Source organism: Myotis davidii, unplaced genomic scaffold (genome assembly GCF_000327345.1).
Source record: "Myotis davidii unplaced genomic scaffold, ASM32734v1 scaffold495, whole genome shotgun sequence".
Classification (NCBI taxonomy): Eukaryota; Metazoa; Chordata; class Mammalia; order Chiroptera; family Vespertilionidae; genus Myotis; species Myotis davidii.
This window is the reverse complement of record NW_006286239.1, coordinates 536,815-559,984: the sequence shown is the minus strand read 5'-3', so window position 1 is coordinate 559,984 and position 23,170 is coordinate 536,815. Positions and strand designations below refer to the sequence as shown.

General features: G+C 35.9%; 1 protein-coding gene across 3 annotated transcripts in view; it reads right to left on the bottom strand.

Annotated features, from left to right (window-relative positions):
• Window positions 1-23,170, bottom strand: part of ATR (ATR serine/threonine kinase) — a 212,711-nt gene that overhangs the window by 131,248 nt on the left and 58,293 nt on the right. For all 3 annotated transcript variants that reach the window (XM_006757505.2, XM_015559911.1, XM_015559912.1), the window contains exons 2-15: window positions 22,270-22,361; window positions 20,863-21,012; window positions 17,931-18,808; window positions 16,409-16,581; window positions 15,435-15,626; window positions 13,555-13,745; window positions 12,467-12,619; window positions 11,694-11,886; window positions 11,205-11,464; window positions 9,560-9,750; window positions 9,376-9,476; window positions 9,024-9,195; window positions 8,260-8,430; window positions 6,381-6,575 (exon numbers count right to left, since the gene is read on the bottom strand). In XM_006757505.2, the coding sequence (XP_006757568.1) occupies window positions 6,381-6,575; window positions 8,260-8,430; window positions 9,024-9,195; window positions 9,376-9,476; window positions 9,560-9,750; window positions 11,205-11,464; window positions 11,694-11,886; window positions 12,467-12,619; window positions 13,555-13,745; window positions 15,435-15,626; window positions 16,409-16,581; window positions 17,931-18,808; window positions 20,863-21,012; window positions 22,270-22,361 (3,112 nt within the window). The remainder of the gene's footprint in view (window positions 1-6,380; window positions 6,576-8,259; window positions 8,431-9,023; window positions 9,196-9,375; window positions 9,477-9,559; window positions 9,751-11,204; window positions 11,465-11,693; window positions 11,887-12,466; window positions 12,620-13,554; window positions 13,746-15,434; window positions 15,627-16,408; window positions 16,582-17,930; window positions 18,809-20,862; window positions 21,013-22,269; window positions 22,362-23,170) is intronic.

The following is a 23,170-nucleotide window of genomic DNA, read 5'->3' as shown; positions in this document are numbered from 1 at the left end:
GTGCTGGATTTTGTCAAATGCTTTTTCTGTATTTATTGATATGATTATGTGGATTTTATCTTTCATCTTGTTATGTGATGTATCACATTTATTGATTTGCCAAAACTGTTCCAGCTTTGCATCCCAGAATAAAACCCACTTGATCATGGTGTGTTTTTAATATATTCTTGCGTTTGTTGTGCTAATATTTTGTTGTGGATTTTAGCATCTGTGTTCATCAAGGATACTAGCCTTTTCTTTCTTTGTAGTGCCTTTATCTGGTTTTGGAATTAGGATAATGCTGGCTTTGTAAAAAGAACTTGAAAGTGTTCCTTCCTCTTGAATTTTCTGGAATAGTTTGAGGATGATAGGTATTAGTTTAAATGTTTGGTAGAACTCGCCTATGAAGTCATCTGGTCCAGGACTTTTGTTTGCTGGGAGTTTTTAAATTACTGTTCCAATTTCATTAGTTGTTATTGGCCTATTCAGGTTTTCTGATTCTTACTGATTGAGTTTTGTAAATGTGTATGTCTAGGAATTTGTCCATTTCGCACAGGTTGTCCAATTTGTTGGCATATAGTGTTCACAGTATTACCTTACAATCCTTTTTTCATTTCTGTGGTGCCCATTGTTATATCGTCTCTTTCTGATTTTATTTATATAGGCCCTCTCTCTGTTTCTTGATACGTTTGGCTAAGGGTTACTCAATCGTTCATCTTTTCAAGGAACCAGCTCTTGGATTCATTGATCCTATGTACAGTTTTTTTAATCTCTATGTCTTTTACTTCTGGTCCAATCTTTATTTTCTCCCTTATAGTTCCTCTGGGCTTTTCTTCCCATTCTCTTTCCAATTCATTTCGTTGTAGGGTTAATTTATTAGTGCTTTTCCTTGTTTATTTAGGTAAGCCTGTAATGCTATGAACTTCCCTCTGAGGACTGCTTTCCTCTGTTCCATAGGTTTGGGGTGGTTGTGTGTTCATTTTCATTTGTTTCCAGGAAGTTTTTAGTATCTTTTTCTTATCACATTAGTAATACACACATTGTTTAACAACTTGCAATTTAGCTTCCATGTATTTGGGTGTTTTTGAGGTTTTTTGTTGTTATTGTAGTTGAGTTCTAACTTCATGCCATTGTGATCTGAGATGCTTGGTATGATATGAATCTTCTTAAATTCATATAGATTTATTTTGAGCCATAACATGTGTTCTAGCTTTGAGAATGTTTCATGTGTGCTTGAGAATATTGTATATTTTCTTGCTTTGGGTGAAATGTTCTGTAAATATTAGATACAGTGTTATCATTTAAGTCATCTGTTTCCTTGCAGATTTTTTGTTTGGAAGATCTATCCCAGTGATGGCAAACCTATGACACATGTCAGAGGTGACACGCAAACTCATATTTTTGGTTGATTTTTCTTTGTTAAATAGCATTTAAATATATAAAATAAATACCAAAAATATAAATCTTTGTTTTACTATGGTTGCAAATATCAAAAAATTTCTATATGTAACACGGCACCAGAGTTAAGTTAGGGTTTTTCAAAATGCTGACATGCCGAGCTCAAAAGGTTCACCATCACTGATCTACCCAGTGATGTCAGCGGGGTGTTAACACCTTTCGTACTGCATAGAAATCTCTAAGACGTACGCCAGGGACCGCACGTTTTTGGGCAAACTGCATGTTATTTAAATCATCATAACTATAGATCATAATGCACTTTAGGTGTTGTTTTTCAATAATTATAACATTTTTATTTACAAAAACAATTAAACAATTAAACAAGTTCCTAGTACTTTTTTAACGTATGGTACTGCGTAAAACATTTTCTAAAAGCGCCAGGAACTTGAAGACGAAGACTATTCAAATGACCAAAATACAATGTAACTGCAATGCTTTATGGGTTTGTGCAATTATATAGTTTTTTGTAGATTGACCTGCACTGTTTCCACCAATGAGATCGCTTCATTCGATGTGGACAAGACAGTGTGTTGACATCTAAGGTCCATAACAGATGGCACGTGAAAAACAAGAAAACTCGTGAGCGGTCCTTAACAGATGGCGCGCAAAACACGAGAAAGCTCATGAGCAGTACGAAAGGTGTTTAAAGTACCTTACTATGACTGTATTGCTGTCTGTCTCTTCCTTAAAGTCCATCAAGAGTTTTTTTGTTTTGTTTTTTTAAGGTATTTCGATGCTCCTGTTTGGGTGCATGTGTGTTTACATGCATTTTATTTTCTTGTTCAATCATTCCCTTTAGTATTATTTAGCCTTGTCTCTTATTATAGCCTTTGTTTTGAAGTCTATTTTGTCAGATATGAGTATAACTTCCCCAGCTTTTTTTCCTTTCCATTTGCATGAAATATTCTTTTCTATCCTTTCACTTTCAATCTGTAGGTATCTCTTGTTCTGAGGTGGGTCTCTTGTAGACTTGCATACATGGATCATGTCCTCTTTGGAGAAGTGTCAATTCAGGTCCTTTGCCCATATTTGAATTGGATACTTTATCTTCCTTTTGTTGAGTTGTATGAGTACTTTATATATTTTGGAGATTAACCCCTTATCAGATGTATCATTAGCAATTATGTTCTCCCATATAGTGGGTTCCCATTTCATTTTGATGGTGGTTTCTTTTGCTTTGCAAAGCTTTTTAGTTTGGTGTAGTCCCATTTGTTTATTTTTTCTTTGGTTTCTCTCACCCTAGGAGATGTATCCATAAACATATTGCTACAAAAGATGTCTTACATTTTACTGCCTGTTTTCTTCTAAGATTTCTATGGTTTCGTCCCTTACATGTTTTCTTATCCATTGAGTCACCCTATCTCTTTTGATTGGAGCATTTATTCCACTTACATTTAAGGTTATTATTGACTAGAAGCCCAGTGCATGAAATTCATGCACGGATGTGGTCCCTAGGCCTGGCCAGCAATTGAAGTGTGAGCGTCTGGCGTTTAAGGGCAGGTCCCAGCTGACCCCTGGGCCCTGGACAGCACCTGGGCACCCAGGTCCCCACGCGACCCCCTCTGCCTGAGTCACAACACCTGAGTCCCCATGCGAAGATGCAGTGAGCGCGGCCAGATGCCGTGAGCTGGGGCATAGCATGGGCCTCTGGGCTGACCAGCGGCACCACATGGAAGCCAGGTGGGCAGTGTGCTCTCTCCCAGTCAGCCTCGCAGACTGGCTCCTGTGCAAACCAACAGGAAACCTGACTGGCCCCGTGGCCCCAGCAGCTGTGGCCCAGCTCACCTTGGGGAGGCAGCATGGGTGCGGGGGGGGGGAGGGGAGACTCCTCCCAGGTACCCGGCACCTGAGCACGGGGGCTTCCCCGGCGTGTAAGCCCTGGCACCCTGGTGGTCAGCACACATTATAGCAAGCAGTCAAACTCCCAGTCGAGGGGACAATTTGCAGGTTAGGGTTTTATTATATACGATAGGTATTTATTTATTGTCATTTTTATTTTCTTTATATCTATGATCCTCTCTCTCTTTTCTTAAAACAGTCCCTTTAACATTTCTTGCATTGCTGGTTTAGTGGTAATGTATCCTTTAATTTTTATTTTTTTGTCTGGAAAGCTTTTTATTTCACCTTCAATTTTATATGAAAGCCTTGTTGGATGTTATAGCCTTGGGTTCAGGCCTTTGCTTATCATCACTTTGAATACTTCATGCCATTCCCTTGTGGTCTGAAGTGTTTCTATTGAGAAGTCAGGTGACATTCTAATGAGATCTCCTTTGTAGGTATGTTCTGTCCATCTCTTGCTGCCTTTAGGATTCTTTGTCTTTAACGTTTACCATTTTAATTATGATGTGTCTAGATGTGGGTCTCTTTGGGTTCATTTTGACTAGGACTTTCTGTGCCTCCTCAACTTGTGTGGTATTTCCCTTCACCAAGTTGGGGAAGTTTTCTATCATTATTTCATCAGTTTCTCTGTTTCTTGCTCATATTCATCCCCTTCCGGTATTACTATGATATGGATGTTACTAGGTTTCATAATTTTTCCCAGAGCTTCCTTAAGCTATAATCCTGCTTTTTAATTCTTTTTTCTATTTGCTGCTCTAATTGGGTAATTATTTCTATCTCATCCTCCAAATCACTTATTCAATCCTCTACTTCATCCAATCAACTTATAATTTCTTCCAGTGTGTTCATAATGTCAAATATATTATTATTCTTTTCGGTCTGGTTCTTATTCATGGTTTCTCATTACTTTTTCATGTTGTTGTAGTTTGCATTAAGTTCCTAAAGCATCTTCATAACAATTGCTTTGAACTCTATGTCTGAAAGGTTGCTTGCCTCCATTTCATTTTTTTTCTGGAGACTCCTCCTTGTCTTTCATTTGGAGGTTAATTTGTCTCCTCATTTTAGCTGTCTCTTTGTATTCATTTCTATGTATTAGATAGAACTGTTATGTCTCCCTGTCTTTGTGGGATAGCCTTGTATAGAAAGTGTCTCGAGGGGTCCAGTGGTGCAGTCTCTTTGATCTCCTGAGTTCAATGCCCTACAACTGCCCCTTCTGTGCATTATTTGTGCTCTCCTGCTGTAATTGGGACTTGATTATTTACGTCCCCTTCGTGGGAGGAATCTCCCCTCCAACTTTCTGACAGTGAAGCTCAACACCAATCTCGCTGTGCCAGCTGTTATACAGGTGCTGACAGAACAGAAGACACAACAGGATGGAGCAAAAACACCTTGAAAATCAAACTACTCAAAGCAACAACAGGAAAGTCTAAGAAGGAAAAAGAAAAAAAAGCAAAGCAAAATTAATTAAATAAAAAGAATATTAAAAGACACGAGACCAAAAACTTAGAGGGGATATAAAGACAAAGGGAGAAAGAAAAAGAAAAATGGCATTATGGGATCAAAAAGGAAGCTAAAAAGTCTAGTATAGGAATGAAAAAGGAAACAAAAATTAAATATTAATAGTGAATTTAACATACAGTAACAATGGACATATTAAGATATAGATAAAACAGGCAAAAAAAGAAAAAATAAAAATAAAATAAATTGAGAAAAATTAATAACAATAAAAAAGACAAAATGAGAATACAATCAAAGGAAAGAGAGAAATTAGAAATATACAAGAAAGTAGAGAAGAAAAAATGGGAAGAAACAGACAAAAAGAAACAAAAGCCACCCTACTCCCCTTTCCCCCTGCAAAAAATACCACACAAAAAACCAAACACACTCACACACTCCAAAACTTTTGGTCCACTATTTGTGGCGCTTACTAGATTTTGCTCTGATGTTGTTGAATTTGGTCCCTTGGTGTGTCTAACCTGGGCCTCTCGGGAGCTTCCTTGGCAGCAGGCCAATGTGAGTCACTATCCCTTTCTGGCCCTAGGCAACCTGAGGCCTGATACATTGAAGCCCATAGCCATCCAGCAGGCAGGGTCTCCTTAGCCCAGAGGCTGAGTCTGCCTCGAGTCTCATGCCTTGAGTGTCCCTGTTCTCCCTTCCTCCACAAGCTGGGCTCTGTAGGGGTATCCTGGTCTTAGCCAGGATGGTTTGATCAGACTAGTGTTGGGAGTGATGCCAGTAGCATGCACTTCCTCACCTTCCAATGCCTCAACCTTGCTTGGCTTGCTGGCTCCTCCTCATTGCTGCCTGCAGAGGCACAGATTCCCAGCCCTGGGCTGTTCCTCATTACCTCAGGTTGCTGAAGCTTGGGTCAGAAGCAGGTGCTTTTCCAGTGGGAAAGAGGGCTTCTCCTCCGTGTTCAAGTTGGCAGGGCTGATCCTCCTTCCTGGTCCTACTGTTCAATCCCCTTTCTGCTCCACAGCATGAGATGCTTCAAATCTGCAGCCTCTTCAGATACTCTGTTTTAGTAGGTCCAGGGCAGGGGAGACTACATCCACCTCCATGGCCTTCAGCGCAGTTCCTGCCCCGGAGCCCCGGCAGTGGAGCAGAGCAGCTGGGTTCTCGTGCTGTAGCAGCAGCACGGCAGGGGCAAGAGTCCCTTTGGGTCAGTGTCAGTCACACAGGTCCGGGCAGTGTCCCCAGTCAACACGTGGGGCTTGGGGCTGGATGCACATAGGTTTGGGCCTGGTTCTGGCGAGTACAGGTGGTGGAGAGGCTAGGCTGCTGCTCCCCACAGCCCCAGGAGGACCTTATAAAACTTTCAAGATGGAGAAATCTCCAAATCAGAGCCGTGCCCAGGAATGGCTATGGGAGTTGCAGCAGCTACCAGGCCAAAAGAGCCCAAACCTCCTGCCCCTAAGACTCCTGCACGTGATCTGACTGACCCTCACCCACACTCACAACCACCTGCGCACTCGCCATCTTACTCCCTCACTCACACTCTCAACCTCATTCAGGTCCTGCTGGCCACCATGTTGGAGTGTCCTTTAATGTTAATTTAATAAGAGTAGATAGATAGATAGATAGATAGATAGATATTCAATTACCTTTAAGTAATGAAGGGCACGTTCTAATTCATCCTTGGAACAGGAACAAACCAAGTGAGAAAAAATATATTTGAAGTTATTTATTAAAATCTCTCTACGATTGACATTTAATTGTTTTCCTAAAGTTCGAATGAGAGCAGATGCTGCAGGGCTTGCTTTGGCAGCAAGGTCAGGAAGCAGAAGTTGTAATGTCCTCTGAAAAAAACACACACTACAATTACCAAAAAGTACATTTGTCCAGGCAATAAAATATTCACATGAGCTATGTGCAAAAATATTTTAAAATGCCACACAAATTCAAAGTCCACATATGACATTTGAATTCCTATTTACCATTTATTCATTCAACATATATTTACCAAGCATATACTACAATTCAGGCATTACAGATAAAGTAATGAAAAAACAGGCAAGGTTCCTGATGACAGAGTTTAAAATGTAGAGTGGAAGAGACAATAAATAAGCTAATGTATAGGTAAAGAAGATACTTTTTCATGAGTATGTGCTAAAACATACTTATGATCTAAGGATAAGTTCCATGCCTGATTTATTATTTGAGCTAACTTATTTTTATTGATTTTTTTTTTTAATTCTCACCAGAGGATTAAAATGGAGGATATTTTTCCATTGATTTTAGAGAGTGGAAGAGAGAGGGAAAGACAGAGAAATACCAATGTGAGAGAAACACATCGATTGGTCGCCTCCTACATGTACCCTGACCAGGGCCCAAGCCGGGGGGCCTGCATTCAAGGTACTCGCCCTTGACCAGAATTGAACCTGGGACCCTTTGGTGCACAGGCCAACGCTCTATCCACTGAATCAAACTGGCTAGAGCGTGTTTATTGCTTTTAGAGAGGACGAGAGAAAGAGAGAAGGGAGTGAGGGAGAGCGAGAAAGACACTGAGGTGGAAGAGAAACATCAACCCACTGCCTCTCATATGTACCCTGACCAAGGATAGAACCCACACCCTAGTTATGTTGCCCTAATTGGTAATGGAACCGACAACCTTTCAATATATGGGACAACGCTCCAACCAACTGAGCCATCTGGCCAGGGTGATATTTTAGGTTGTTTAAGTTAGAAAGTTGATGCTACAAGTATTGAAGAAAACTTTTTTAACAACACCCACTGTCCCAAAACAGGAACAAATCTATTTTGATTTTGGCCTATTTCCCTTAAGGTCTTGCTCATAAAATATACTCAAAATTCCAAACATAAAATGATTGACTTTTGATTTATTCATTCAACACATAACCTATGAATACCTACTCCATGTCAGTCACTGAAGATGAGACAATGATCAAGATTTAGGCCTGCCTTCAGAGATGCTTACATCCCACTTGTATTATGTCTTTCAACTTAGTATTAATCCTATAAGACTGCTAAACATTATAAGGTAGTTTCTACAAAGCATTTATAATATTCTATGACTTATTAGACATTTAGATTCTTCTCAGGGTTTTATAGGTGTACACCTATAAAATGCAGTGTGCAGATGATGTCTTATTGAGTCGTATACCTGAAACCTGTATCCCAATAAATTCAATTTAAAAAAATCTTGCCCTGGCCAATATTGCTCAGTGGTTAGAGTGTTGACCCATGCACTGAAGGGTTGCAGATTCAATCCCCAAGCTCTGTTTGGGGCCAACTGCAAGAAGCAACCAATCGATGTCTCTCTCTCACATCAAAGTTTCTCTCTCTTTCTCCCTCCTTCTTTCCCTCCCTCCCTTCCACTCACTCTAAAAGTCAATGGGTAAAAAATCCTTGGTTGAGGATTAACAAAAAAAATTTAAAAATAAAAAAATTTTAAACATCTAGAATAAATACAAAATATTGAATTAAAAACCTCAGTTAAGTCAACTATACTATGGGACTTACGGTAAGGAAACGATTAAGATCCGGAAAGTCAAAAACATTGGCAATTTCAGACAAGGTATTTAAAGCCATTTCTCTCTGGTGAGCCATATCTTGTTTGCGCATCTCAGCATTCTGGCATGGAGTACTAGGAAGTACTGCAATCTGACTGGAGTGGAGGGATTCCACCAAAAACTAGAGCAAAATGATGTTAGTTTTCACACAAGGAAAAAAAATTTAACTAATACTTTTCAAGGTAACATAACAGAAAGTACCAGACAATGTTCTAAACATATTACCTGAATTAACATTCATTTAATTGTTATAACAACCTTAGTGGAACAGATTATGTGTAATCTCCCTTTTACAGGTAAATAACCAGGCTTACTTAAGAAATTGAATATCTTATACCAATAGAGGGCAAAACCAATATTTTAATATACCTTAACTTTTCTGCTTCAATCTTTTCACAAAATACCTTTTCCATAATATCAAAGCATAAAAAAAAGTTTATCATCACTAAAAGGCTAAAAAAGGCATTTCTTAATAGATTAATAATAGAGCATGATAATCCAATATATTATTATAAAATGATTTTTCCTCTCTACATCTTTAGTCCAAGATACTAAAATATAAAACTAGCAAGATTTAGATCCTCTTAAATAAACTGAATATATCATTTTAAAAACAGTATCTTTTAAAGTAAGAAAAATAAAACATATATATATTCTTTTAACACTTGCAAAGCACTGCTATTTCCTATAGTCAAGACCAATGCTGACTCTCACCTGACAGATGGGTTTCTTATACTGGCTGAAAAAGTTTTGCAGTTTAACACTTTTAGCTGCAACCAGGGCTCTAATTTCTGTGTATGCTGCTCCAGAAACAGATGCTGACTTGGATAGTAAACAATGCAGTAAGTGCAAAAGTGCAAAAGGTACCAAATCTCCTTTTGCTGCCCTAAAATTAAAAATTAAAAAGTTATCATCAATGTCTCAGAAATAAATGGAAATCCACAAATAAATACATGCTGATGTCACATTTCTTTCTATAATATCACAACTCTCATATTACCATTTCAAACACCAGGCAAATAAAAATGACCAAAATAAGGAAGAATAAAAATGCTGCCAAATATACCTTCCAATATCCCCTGTTGTAAGAATCAAGGTATCCTTCAGCTCATTATTTCTTGATATTTGAGCATGTGTATATGCTTCCTTCATTCTTAAGACAAAAAGCTAGAATAATAAAATTAATTAATTAAAATTTTTAAGGCCAGGTTTATGAAAACACAAAAGTTTAAAAATAAAAATTATCAAACCTCTTTTATAAATCCATCTTCAGAGTCCAAGGATTCCAATATATGCTTGATATTTCCACTAAAAGCCACTCTAACATCCTTGTCTGGATCTTCCATTAAATTTAATAAAGTTCCAAGAACTGTTTTTACATCTGTTTCATCTTCTCTAAAATCAAGATGCTTACAAAGATGACACAAATTATCTATGAAAGCTAAAAAGCAAGAGCATATTAACCCCTAACTTAGTACATTAAATATCAAGAGCTTTATTGTAAAAAATATGGTCAATAAATAATATGCTTCTTAGAATTCTAAGTTGCCTTATCCTGTTAATATTTAGTATTTGAATTTGAAGAGCACATCAAATTGTGGAAGATTAAAATGAACTTATTTTAAATATCTTTATCCTTAATAAAAGTTATAAGTAATTGAAATCTAAAATAAACTCTAGAAATTTTTAAGTTGTAAAATTGCTAGTCACTTATGATTTTATGTTACCAAGATAGACGTAAAAGTACATTTCACTAATCTGAAGAACTGTGAACTCAGGGCAATCATCGCCTTACTGTTAATCTTACATTAAAATATTTAGGTAAGAGATCAACCGAAGGACTTGTATGCATGCATATAAGCAAGACACTGGGGGGAGGAGAGGGAGGGCATGTGCGGGGGGTGGCGGGTGGCGGGGTAGGGAAGGCCGGGGGAAGGTCAATGGGGAAAAAAAGGAGACATATGTACTACTATTCGTAATACTTTAAACAATAAGATAAAACTTAAATAAATTAAGAAGTCAGAGAAACTACCTATCACATACTGTTTTGAAAACTTGACAAGTTACAAATTAGAATCCAAATCAATAGGTCTTCTAAGTATTTGTATAAATGTTATGCTCCCAACAAACTCAATACACCATTACCATTGGAAAGTGGTCAAGAAGACACAATCTATAGCCTCAATTGGGCATTTCTAACTATTTGAAGTTCTGAAGGGCCAAGGTAGTGGCATGGAGCAAATTAAGAAGGTCCTGGTATCTCCAAAGAAACTCACTACATTGAACCAAAACATCAGGTATGCCCCATTATGCTGTCATTTCACAAGAGCATTTTAAAACCCAAATATTACTTCCCTTGTTAGTTCTATGATACAGTCATCCCATTTATAAATAACTAGAGGCCCAGTGCATGAAATTCATGCACAGGGGGTGGGGGACCTGCACCCTCTCCAATCTGGGACATCCCTCACAATCCAGGGCTGCTGGCTCCCAACCGCTTGCCTGCCTGACTGATTGTCCCTAACTGCTTCTGCCTGCAAGCCTGATCACACCCTAACCACTCCCCTCCCAGCCTGATTGACGCCTAACTGTTCCCCTCAAGGCCCGATTGCCCCTAACTGCTCCCCTGCCGGCCCAATTGCCCCTAACTGCCCTCCCCTGCCGGCCCACTTGCCCCCAACTGCCCTCCCCTGCTGGCCATCTTGTGGTAGCCATGTTGTGTGTTGGGGTGATGGTCAATTTGCATATTACTCTTTTATTAAATAGGATCAATACTTGAACAAGTCTGAACCTATCAAGCAAGTCTAATTTTTTAAGGCTTTAGGCTAATTTTATCACTGATTTTAAAAACAGAGGTTAAATGTATTTTAAAATATTAAATAACAAATCACTCACCAAGTTTCACTAGACTAGGTATTTTTTCTTTCAGTAGAAAAAGGAATGGCTTGAAAACAGAAGCTCTTAGTCGAGAGGATAAACATTCATGTTGAGAAGTGACTTTTAAGCTCTTACAGAAGTCAATATGTCCATGTTCAGAAAAAGGTTCTATTAAAGAACTTGTCAAATAAAACATGCCATGAAGTGTACAGACAAGTTGACCAAGTATAGAGGCAAATTCTTTCTTGACGATATCAGAATCATCTTTAACTTTATCTCTGGGGACAAAAAAAAAAGGTACTAAACCTTTTTGCTTAATTGTGTAGTCTAAATAGTCTTACTTAATTTGGGACAAAAGTACTAGTAAGACAAAGCCTCGAAGAAAAAATATTTAAATTCTAAAACAAAAAGCAACATTTGTTCTATTAGTATCAGCAATTAACATACAGTTACAAATGTGATCTTTCCAAACAAGTTATATATTCAAATTAAAATAGGAATACATACATAAGAATCTTGGGAACTGTGTGATAAGAATTCTGCTTCTGAAATAATATAAAAAATCCATTAACACAACTAGTTCTGATTACTTCATGGGAGCTCTGCAGGGCCCAGCTGTAAACTGCTATTCTCCATTCAAGGAATATTCTTCTTGGAAACAGAGTTAGAAGAAACACACATCGTGACTGAGCCTGTGGTGCTGAAAAATTAAGTCTATTATATAAGATTTCTAAGTGTTAATTTTATATAAGTATATATATACACATATATGTATACACACATATTCATTCTTTGTTAAAAAGTAAAATAACATCTAAAATACATATATTTAATTAAAAGCTCATTTTCCAAAATTAAAACATGTTCATAGAAAAAAGTCTATGTACAATATTACTACATAATAAGAGAAATGCAAATAGAAAAGCACACCCATCAGATACAAAAGTTTGTTTTTAGATAGTTACCTCTTTGACAATGACATTTTTTTTTCTTTTTTTTTTAGATAGCAAAAATTTTTAAGTGAGGATGGGAACTCCCATAATTCTGCTAACAAGACTGTAAATTAGAAAGACATGTTTGGACAACAATGTGGCAGTACAGATTTGAGGATGTGCAAATCCTACACATTTTAATCCTTTACATGTCTAACTCATTTTGAATCATAAAAAATGCACCTCCTCTTTTAATTACTGAAAAAATAGAAATAAGTGTTAACAGTCCCATATAGAAATGAGTTAAACCAAGACAGATCACATACATAGAATTTTGTGACCACTTACAGAAGCTATCTGAAGTCCTCTGGCTTAATGTTAGAAGATTAGTGGCAAATGTGGTCAATTTTAAAGAGCCATCATCAGAATGGGAATAAATCCATGGAAGTGAGAGCATTCCACATAAATCTTCCAGAATATGATCTTCAAATGAAGTTTTTACTACAGAAACACATAACAGGTGATTAATTATCTTTTCCTTAATTGTATTCACCTGTGTCTTTTTATCAATTAAAAACAGATGTTCCAGTCCTGGCAGGGTGGCTCAGTTGATTGGAGCCTCATCCATAAAACAAAAGGTTGTGGGTTTGATTCCCAGTCAGGACACATACTTGGGTTGTGCGTTTAGTCCCAGGTTGGGGCACGTACAGGAGACAACTGATAGATGTTTTTTCCTCTCACATCGATGTTTGTTTCTTTCTCTCTCTCTCCCCCTCCCTCTCTCTCTAAAAATCAACTTAAAAAAACCAAACACACACACACACACACAAAGCCAGACATTCTAAACATCAAGTGGAATTAGAACAAATGTTCAGTTAACAGCTGTTCTTAACAGATATAATGCTCTAAGGCCTGTGAACCCCTCAAAAATTAAATGTAACTTCATAAAAATATACATCTATGTATTTTTAAAGATCATAGCATTCTTCAGATTCTCAAAAAAAAAAATTTTTATATATTTTATTGATTTCTTACAGAGAGGAAGGGAGAGGGATAGAGAGCCAGAAACATCGATCAGCTGCCTCCTGCACACTCCCTACTGGGTATGTGCCCACAACCAAGGTACATGCCCTTGACCAGAATCAAACCTGGGACCCTTGAGTCCGCAGGCCGACACGCTATCCACTGAGCCAAACCGGTTAGGGCTCTCAAAAAAATTTTAAAGTTATACTTTCTATTGACTGAAAACGTATAATAAATCAAAATATTACACAAATAAATTTCACAATTGGAAATTACTGACAAGCTTAACAAAACTGAAATCAAGAAAACTTTCGGTTATTCCAAACACTTGTTCATTTACACCTTAGCCAAAAGAGATTTCTATACTGATTATCTCTGAAGGTTATTTTGAATTACTACTTATTTGTACTCACCTTGAATATAAATCAAAACATCATATATTTTCATCACTTTATCAATAACTGCTTCCAGATCAGGTTTCTGAACACATTCCAACAAACTCCTACAGCTCTTAAGCACTTTGGTGTAAAAATCCAAAGACATCCAAGTAATTACTACTGAAGTTTTCTTCTTACACTTCTGGTGACAGTCTTTGAAATTATGGCTGCAGTTAATACATTTTTTAAGACATGGATTAAAATGAATTGTTAGTCAAAACTAATAATATAGTAACCCAAAAGAAATTGTATGAAACCAACATATAATTTAAAACCAACTCAAAGTAAATATGTAAATCAATTAATATGTAATTATTTTAATTTTAATCTCTTTATGTCTTTCTAAGCACTCTAAGGATTTGGTAAAGAAAATTAATCTAGGATATTTTAATCTGGCATCACCAGGCTTAAAATTGACCAAAGATATACCTTCATAATTATTAATTAAATCTTTTCTTAATAATAGAACAAGGGGAGACTTCGGCCTAATTTAGTTATTCCTTCAAGTTATCCCAAATTCTAAATTAAAGGTAACATTAATCAATATAGTTTCTGTAAAATTTCTTCCAGCCTGGGTGGCATGGCTCAGGGGTTGAGCATCAATTTATGAACCAAGAGGTCACCATTTGATTCCCAGTCAGGGCACATGCCCAGGTTGTGGGCTTGATCCCCACTGTGGGGCGTGCAGAAGGCAGCAAATCAATGATTCTCTCACATCATTGATGTTTCTATCTCTCTCTCCCTCTCTGAAATCAATAAAAATATATTTTAAAAAATAAAAAATAATAAAAAAATAAAATCTCTTCCATAACTTTGTATTGGCTAGTTAAAAGAGTAAATCAGACCAGAAGAGTCAGAGTGATGTAGATTACTGCATAAGGAATATAAGCAATACAGTGGGGCCTGGGCTTACGAGTTTAATTCGTTCCGTGACGGAGCTCGTAACTCAAATTACTCGTATGTCAAATCTTAAAGTGAACGAGTGAGACACATGATGCTGGGCTGATGTTGTGGCATTCACTGTGACATTCGCTGCGCCAACTAGCAGTGGGGATCTGAAGCTGGCTCATAACCCGAATTTTAGCACGCAACTCAAAGCAAAAAATCAGCTGAGAGACGGCTCATATCTCGAAAAACTCGTTAGTCAGGACAGTCATAAGTCAAGGCCCCACTGTAATATCATAATAACTATGTTATCAGAGGGACCCATTCTGTAAAGTACATGATTTTCTAACTATTATGCTGTCCATCCAAAACTAATACAGAATAATACTGAATATAAACTGTAATTGGAAAAAAAGATTAAATCAGGATATACAGAACAAATGATAATGTAAAAAATTAACAATGTGCAACTGAAAAAAAGACTAAATCTCAGAGAGACAGCTAGCTTATTATTTCTTCTGGTAGAATAATTAACCTATATTAAAAATACTAAACTGAAAATATTCCTCTGAGGAGTTCTAAATTCCTACTCTTACTATCAAAGGCAAATGTTCTTTTAACTTAATGTTTGACTAAAAGAAAAGTGGCTTTTGAGTTGCATAAAAATGTATTCTGCTACTTTCTAAACATGTATGCCCAGGAAAGTTAGTTTAGACTTCAAACAAAAAAAAGCCTCAATTTCACCAAGCCTTAATAATAGCATTTACCTCACAGAATTGTTGTAAAAATTAAATAAGTTATAAATAGTACTTAATACAGTACTTCGCATTTGGCAAGTACTCAATAAAAAACAAATTTCTACTTCACTGAAAAGCTTGTGTTTTCAGGTCACACAAATCAATTGAATGAGATCTCCTAATAAATTCAAATTTATTACAGGAAACCCACCCAGAAAATACAAGTTGCTTTACCAGTCCATGTTTTGAGGAGAACAATAAACAGTACACAGAGCAGTCAGTTGTAAGACAACAGCAATTCCTTCTAACGTCTCAGTAACAGGATTCTTTAGACTATTGCAGTCAAGGAGGGTCTGAAGGGATTCAGCTTTCTGTTTCAGTGCACTCCATAATATGCTCTTTTTGTTCATATCCACATGACTGATTCTGTAATTATAACCACAGAATATATTCATATTTAATGTAAATTTGGTTCAAATATGAAAAATATGTAAAACAAAAGATAACATGCAATGTCAACTACTGAAATGTATCCTAAAATTTAAAACACTCACTTATATGTGGAATCTAATGAACAAAATAAACTGACAAACAAATAGATCCAGAGACATGGAAGCATGGAACAGACTGAGGATCCTCAGAGGGAAGGGGGGGAGGGCAGGGGCAAGAGAATGGAAGAGATCAACAAAGAACTTATATGCATATATGCATAACCCATGGACACAGACAATAGTGGGGCAAAGGCCTGGGGAGGGGATGGAAGTGGGGAGGAGGAGGATTAATGGGAGTAAGAAAAAAGGACATCTGTAATACAACAATAAAGATAAATTTAAAAAATAAATAAATAAAAGATTCAGAACAATTTCCAGGGCTATTTGAAATATAGGAATTCTTTGCCACAAGACAAAAAGAATTATTTGTTCACATTTTTTTAAATTGCTATTAGATGTATAGTCTCAGATATTTTTCATATATTAAAAAGTTAAACTAAATAGGCAGGTAAGACTTAAAAATATTTTAAATAACCATATTCAGCCATGAAATTTTCATACTAACACTATTAAAATATTTTAGGCATTCCTTTGACTACCTTTAGAAAGAAACAATGTTCTTTGTGTATTTAAGTTGAAGCACTAACTAAAGGCAATTTTTAAGAGTAAATAAAGTTTTACTAAATGACTAAATAAAAAAATGAATGAAGGTCATACTCCTCAGTCTGTTTTGTTGCTCTTTTAGAAGGGTTCAGAGATGAGCTGAGTCGACGCCTTTTGGGTGATATTCCATCACTATTACTGCTGAGATTTTCCTGTTGAATTTGAACTTCCTCAATAATTTCCATACTTTCCATTTTTAAGGCTGCATAAAGTGGGCCCAACAAATACTGAGGAAGCAAAAAGAACTTCAAAAATTATCTCTTAGAAAATGTTTATATTCATAGACAGCAAATATGCATTAGGTATTGGTTATAAGTTTTCTAATAAGGTAAACTATTTTTGGAGTCTCATCAGGCAAAACAAAGACCTAAGTTAATCTATTATCCACAGTCTATATATATCAGTAGTTCTTTATCTATAACTGTTTCTATAGTCTTTTTTTTTTAATATGGAAGGCTTCACAAATTTGTCATCCTTGTGCAGGGGCCACACTAATTTTCTCTGTATTTAATTTTAGTATATATGCTGCCGAAGCAAGCACTGCTTCTATAGTCTTAAAAGGCATGACAAATCCTCCTATGCCTTGTTTATCTCTCTATCAAAATGCCACACAAAAAATTTCTATAAGGGAACTACTAACTTCTTTCTTACTACAAATCCAGTATTTAATCAAGTTACCGCATATCTATTTCATTATACTGCCTATCTCCCATAGTCCGAACAGGAAAAGAGGGATAATTTAGCATGACTAGTACTATGCACCCATAGGTTTTCTACGTTATTGATTAGATAAAATCTGTTACTGCTCAAAGTTTATGTAATAAGTTGTTCACTGGTCCTCTTTTAATTAATAATGCAAAAAACATGCATACACTTCACAAATTCTACTTTCAAACAGCTGAATTTGGCCCGGCCAGTGGCACAGTGGTTGAGCATAAACCCATGAACTAGGAGGTCACAGTTTAATTCCCATGCCCAGGTTTCAGGAATCAATCCCCAATAGGAGGTATGCAGGAGGCAGCTGATCAATGATTCTCTCTCATCATTGATGTTTCTATCTCTCTCTCCCTCTCCCTTACTCTTTTTGAAATCAATAAAAACATATTTTTTTAAAAAACATTTGACTTTGGAGGTTTGTTACCAAGTAAGCGAACAAATTCTTCTAAAATCAAAGTAAAAATCTATTATAGGGAGCCAAAGTAGATCGTGAAAATCATTTCATTCTAAATGCACATTATTAAAAATTTGTATTTTTGCCCTAACCGGTTTGGCTTAGTGGATAGAGCGTAGGCCCTCAGACTGAAGGGCATGTACCTTGTACCTCAATTATAGGCTAGATCCCCAGCCCTGGTCAGGGCTCAGGTGGGAGGCAACCAATCGATGTCTCTCTCTCACGTCGATGTTTCTATCTCTCCCCTCCCTTCCACTCTCTAAAAATCAATGGGGAAAAAATATCCTCAGGTGAAGATTAACGAAAGAAAAAAAATTTGTATTTCATTATTTTATCCTGCATATATGCATATACAAATTATAAAAAAAAATACATACCTAACAAGTAACCTTTAAAATTACTTACCTCTGCATCTACCTGAATTCCAAGCATATCTACGAGAGCTCTGCAAATATTTTTCACATAAACCTTCCTAACTTGTAAAGCAGATTCATACCCAGCAGGCACATATTTAAGGAAATATTGCAGTAAATGGCAAAAAGCTCCTTTTAGCAAATCAGACTTAAGCCACATAAGCACACCATTTTCAAACATGACACAGAGTTTTTCCAGCAGCATATTTAAATAGACAGGTTCAATATTTCTATAAGCTTCTGCTTCAAAGGGGAATAGTGTCTTTATCAGCTTTGATAATGGATCTTCATAGAGTTTCAACTGGTCAGCATCCATTTCTACAAGGTGTTTTAATAATTCCAAAAATGAACTGAAAAAAGTGCTAGCCAGTTGTGCTGGAAGTCCTCCAAGCTCAAAGAGTTCAGTTAAAAGGCTAATTGACAAGGATTTAATTTTTGGACTACCATACTCCAGCAGAACACATCCTATCCGCCAAAGTAAGAGTTCTTGTCTTCTAAAAAACACAATTGCAATAATACGAATAAGAACTGTTAATAAAGTGACTTCAATAAATTCTAAATTTTGCATGTTCATAAACTTTAAAGGAGCTGATTGTAAACATCCCACATGTTCATCTAATTGACTTAAAAATCGGCTAAGTACCACTGGCCATTCCACAAAGTGTCCCATTGCATTTTTTCTGTGGAGGTAAATCAAGTCTTCAAAAAGATGTAATAATTCCTTTGTCAGTACTCCAAAAATAGCAGGACTCTTGGTTTTAAAAAGAAACAATAATGAACAGATGACTTCACAGATTTTCTTGTGTAACATATGACAGGATGGAGTTGCTGCAATCCGCAGAAGTCTTCTTATGATCCAATTACTAAAATCTTTGAAATAAACAAACAAAAAAGATATTTACTAATTAAATTAAATGCCTGACAGTTTATTTTTAAAGTACAAACTTCACTAACAAAATAGTCTAAAACATTCTCTATACAATGGAAATACAATAATTTAGAATACCAATTTTGATGTCAAACAGACAAGGTCCTAGCTTTCCACTTACTAGCTGTGTGAACTTTCAATTTATCTGAATCTCTAACTTCATCTATGAAAAGGGAATAATGACATCTACTTTACGTGTTACTGTAAGGACCAAGTAAGATAATGCATGTGAAATTCTCAGCATAGTGCCTGAAGTTAAATAAATGCTCAATAAATAGTAGTTATAGTTATAAATACCCCTTCAACAAGTATTTATTGAGTGGCAACTTTGTCCCAAATGCACAAGAACAAATCAGTCCTAGTCCTGTCCTCATAAATCCTATAATACAGTTTCTGAAACTTTTTGACTAAAAGCTGAGATACACTTTATATTATGACCCAGTACACATAGGCATATTTAAATGTATGAAACAGTATTTATTCTTATTATATGCAGTGTACTATGTTTCTAGTCTATTATATTTTATCTTCATAACCGAAACTATTATGGGTCATGATCTATTATTTAAAAAACAGTGTGGCAAAGAATACAGAAATACAGGTATTTATAATATAATTTAAAAACCACTACGATAGAAGAAATGCAGAACACTCTGTATTAAGAAATCATTAAGAAGGAGCAACTAAACCAGTCCTAAGCCAGGCAATCAGGAATAGTGGTCAGAAAGGCTTTTTGGAGGACATGCTATAAAGTTGAGTCTTGAGATTCAAGCAAAAAAATTTAAAATACTGTGCATAGTACATAAAAATAAGAGATGTTTGCTTTACATCTCTTTAGGAGCAAGCCAATAAAAGGACAAGTAGTGGGGAAAATAAGGATAAAGTCTAGAAAAAATTTCAACATCTAGAACAGATGTCAGCAAATTCTTTTTTTATTGAATTTATTGGGATGACATTGGTTAATAAAAGTATATAGATTTCAGGTGTACAATCCTGTAATACATCATTATATATTAGTTCACCACCCAAAGTCAAATCTCCTTCCATCACCATTTATCCCCCCTATATCCTCTTCGAAGGCACACCACCTCCCTTTCCCTCTGGTAATCACCATAATGTTGTCTATCAATGAGGATTTTTTTGGGTTTTTTTTTGGGTTTTTTTGTGATTGTGAGGCTGGTTAAAAAAGGTGAAGGGATTGAGAAAAACAAAAATTCAGCAAGCTTATTCTTTTGGTTGTTTTTTTTTTATCCTCAACCTAGGATATGTTTTTTATTGATTTTAGAGAGAGAGAAAGAAAGGGAGAAAGAGAATCATCAATGTGAGAGAGAAACACTCATCAGCTGCCCCCGCGTCCCACCCCATCCCACCCCATCTCACCCCATCTCACCCTACCCCGGGATTGAAACCCCAACCTAGGTGTGTGCCCTAACCAGGAATCGAACGCACAACCTTTTGGTATATGGGATGAAGCTCTACCCAACCGAGCCACCTGGACAGGGTCCAAAGTCATTCTTAAAGAACCAGATAGGTTTAAGGGCCATGTGGTCTCCAAGTGAACTACTCAGGGTTCTCAATGTTGTCTTTTCAGTGGTTACAAACAATAAGTAAATGAATGAGCATGACTGTGTTACAATAAATAGTGTTTACTCTTTATAAAAACAGGCAGCCTAATCTTCTAGATTAGGCTATTGTTTACTAATGCCTAATCTAGAAGAAACAGATTACCAAAACCAGAAAAAAAGAAAACAGCTGAAGTATTCAATAGCAAATAAACAAATTTAATTACTTCTGTTCCATTGTGGGTATCTAGTTCATAAAAAATTAAAACAGTAAGGATGCAGAAAATAAAATTAACCATTACCATTTTACTTCCTCAACTTATGACAAATGTGACTAAAATATATCTATCAATATATATATATTATATTTCAGAGAGAAGAAGGTAGCTTTCAAAAAACCAATTGCAAATGAATGTACAAATAGCAAGTCTTACCAATACAACAGCCTTTGGCCTCATTTTGCTCATGGCTTCCATTCACATTTACAAACATAAGAGGGGAGGACTTCATGATATGCTGGATGAAATCAAGCAACATCACAGAGGTTGGCTGAGAGTCAGTTTTCTTTACAAGCTCTAGAGCAACTAAAAATACAAGATTCATTTTAAAGAGTTGTGATAAATTAAACAACAGTATTTTGTTAAAAAACTAGACTTTGGTGACCATAATTATAGTGCTCATGGTAAACTGATGGGGCTAACCATTACAATCCTACCTAATTTTGAATGTTTAATAACCATGCTCATTTATCTATTATACATCCATTCATCAAATATGTACTACAGGCCCATAATATACGCCCGGCACTGTACTAAAATCTGAAGATAAAAAAAAATCATATTCAGGTGACACAAACTAATAATTGCAATATAATATTTAATTGCAGTAATGCAGCATAAAGAAAGCAAGTGTGTGGGAAGATGCTGTGAAGGCATCTTGATTCCTGGATGGTGAAGAGTTAAGTAAAGCACAAGGGGAGTGGACTAGCGGTTTAAACATATCTTGCAAATATTCAGTAGTTTTTTTGTTATTTTTCAGCAAATAATTTTACTGATTGAAAAAAGGGTAAATAACTATCACAACCCATAAAATTTGTGCCAAATTCGGAATTAAATTTATAAACCATGAGCCAAATGGCACCCTATATTACCCCTTCAATGTAATTTTAATAGATATATCAGATATGACACCATTCTTGCCGAGTTTCTAATTTGTCTTTTTTTTTAATGTTTTTATTGATTTTTGGAGAGAGAGGGAAGGAAAAGAATAGAGAGATAGAAATATCAATGAGAAAGAAACTGACTCCTGCATGCCCCCTACTGGCGATGGAACCCCAAATCCATGCATGTGTTGTGACCAGGAATGGAACCAGTGAATCTTGTTTCTTAGGCTGATGCTAAACCACTGAGCAACACTGGCTGGGCTGTAATTTGTCTTTTAGATTGCCCCAGATAGAAAGAACAAACAGGAGTTGATTCAACAACTTACAAAGTTACCAGTTTTTATGGCATTTGCTGTTTTTCAACCACTGGCACAAGACCTAGCTAAAATAAGTCCACATAATCAGAACTGACCAAATATTTTTTATCTATAATAATATCTTATATCAAAGAACTCACTGTAAGCAACAGAAAATATAGATAACAAATAGGAAAACAGATTTCTTTTAAGAGCCTAATTGATATTATATAACAAATACTGTAAATAACTTGCTTGAAAATAGTTAACTATCATAAATACTAATTCCATAAAACTACACGGAGAAAAATGCTTGCAAAACATTGTATATATGGAAAAGAAAACAATTTGTAAAGTTTATAAAAGAAATAGTTATTTCTTACCAACATTTACATCTGTGAGTATTCTGTCAATAAACTGACATAGAATTTGTCTTGGCTTCTGCACAACTGTATTATATTCCTCTGCACTGGCACTAAAATACAAATAAAAAGTTTTTAAACCGTTAAATGGAATCACAATTTCACTTGTAAAAAAATCTCTAAAGTTGAACTTATCAAATTTGTTTAATTTTAATGTTGACATTCACAATATTCTTCTGTTTAAAAATGAAAGGAAAATCTAACTTAACAAGGAAAAAAAGAACATGCTAAATGACACCACAGGCATCTAATTTGCAAAACCTAAATTTCCCTGCCCAATATAGTAGCCAATAGTCACATGTAGTAGGAATTCAGCATTGGAAATGTGGTTAGTCCAAATTGAGATGCACTATAAATATAAAATACATATTGGATTTTCAATGTATGGTACAAAAATTAGAATAATATCTCATTGATAATTTTACGTTAATTATTGAATGTTATCTGGATATATTACAGAGTTAAAGTAATTACATTTACTTCCTTACTTTTTATAATGTGGCAACTAGATCATTAAAATTACATATGTGTTTGACCTGATAAATATATCAGGCTAATTTTAAGTTTATAATATTGCATGACCTGCAAATCCTATCTAATAAAAGAGAAACATGGTGATTAGCATACATCCGCTACCCTTCCCATTGGCGAATCAGCGAGATATGCAAATTAACTGCCAGCCAAGATGGCAGCCGGAAGCCAGGCAGCTTGAAACTAACATGAAGCTTGCTTCCTTCAGTGACTAGGACTCCAACGTTCCCCGCCTGCCTTGCCGGCCTCTGAGCTTGCAGTTAAGAAACATTGTAACAAATATAGAAGCTAAACAAAACCCCAGAAACCTGCTTTCAGCATCAGCTGGGTT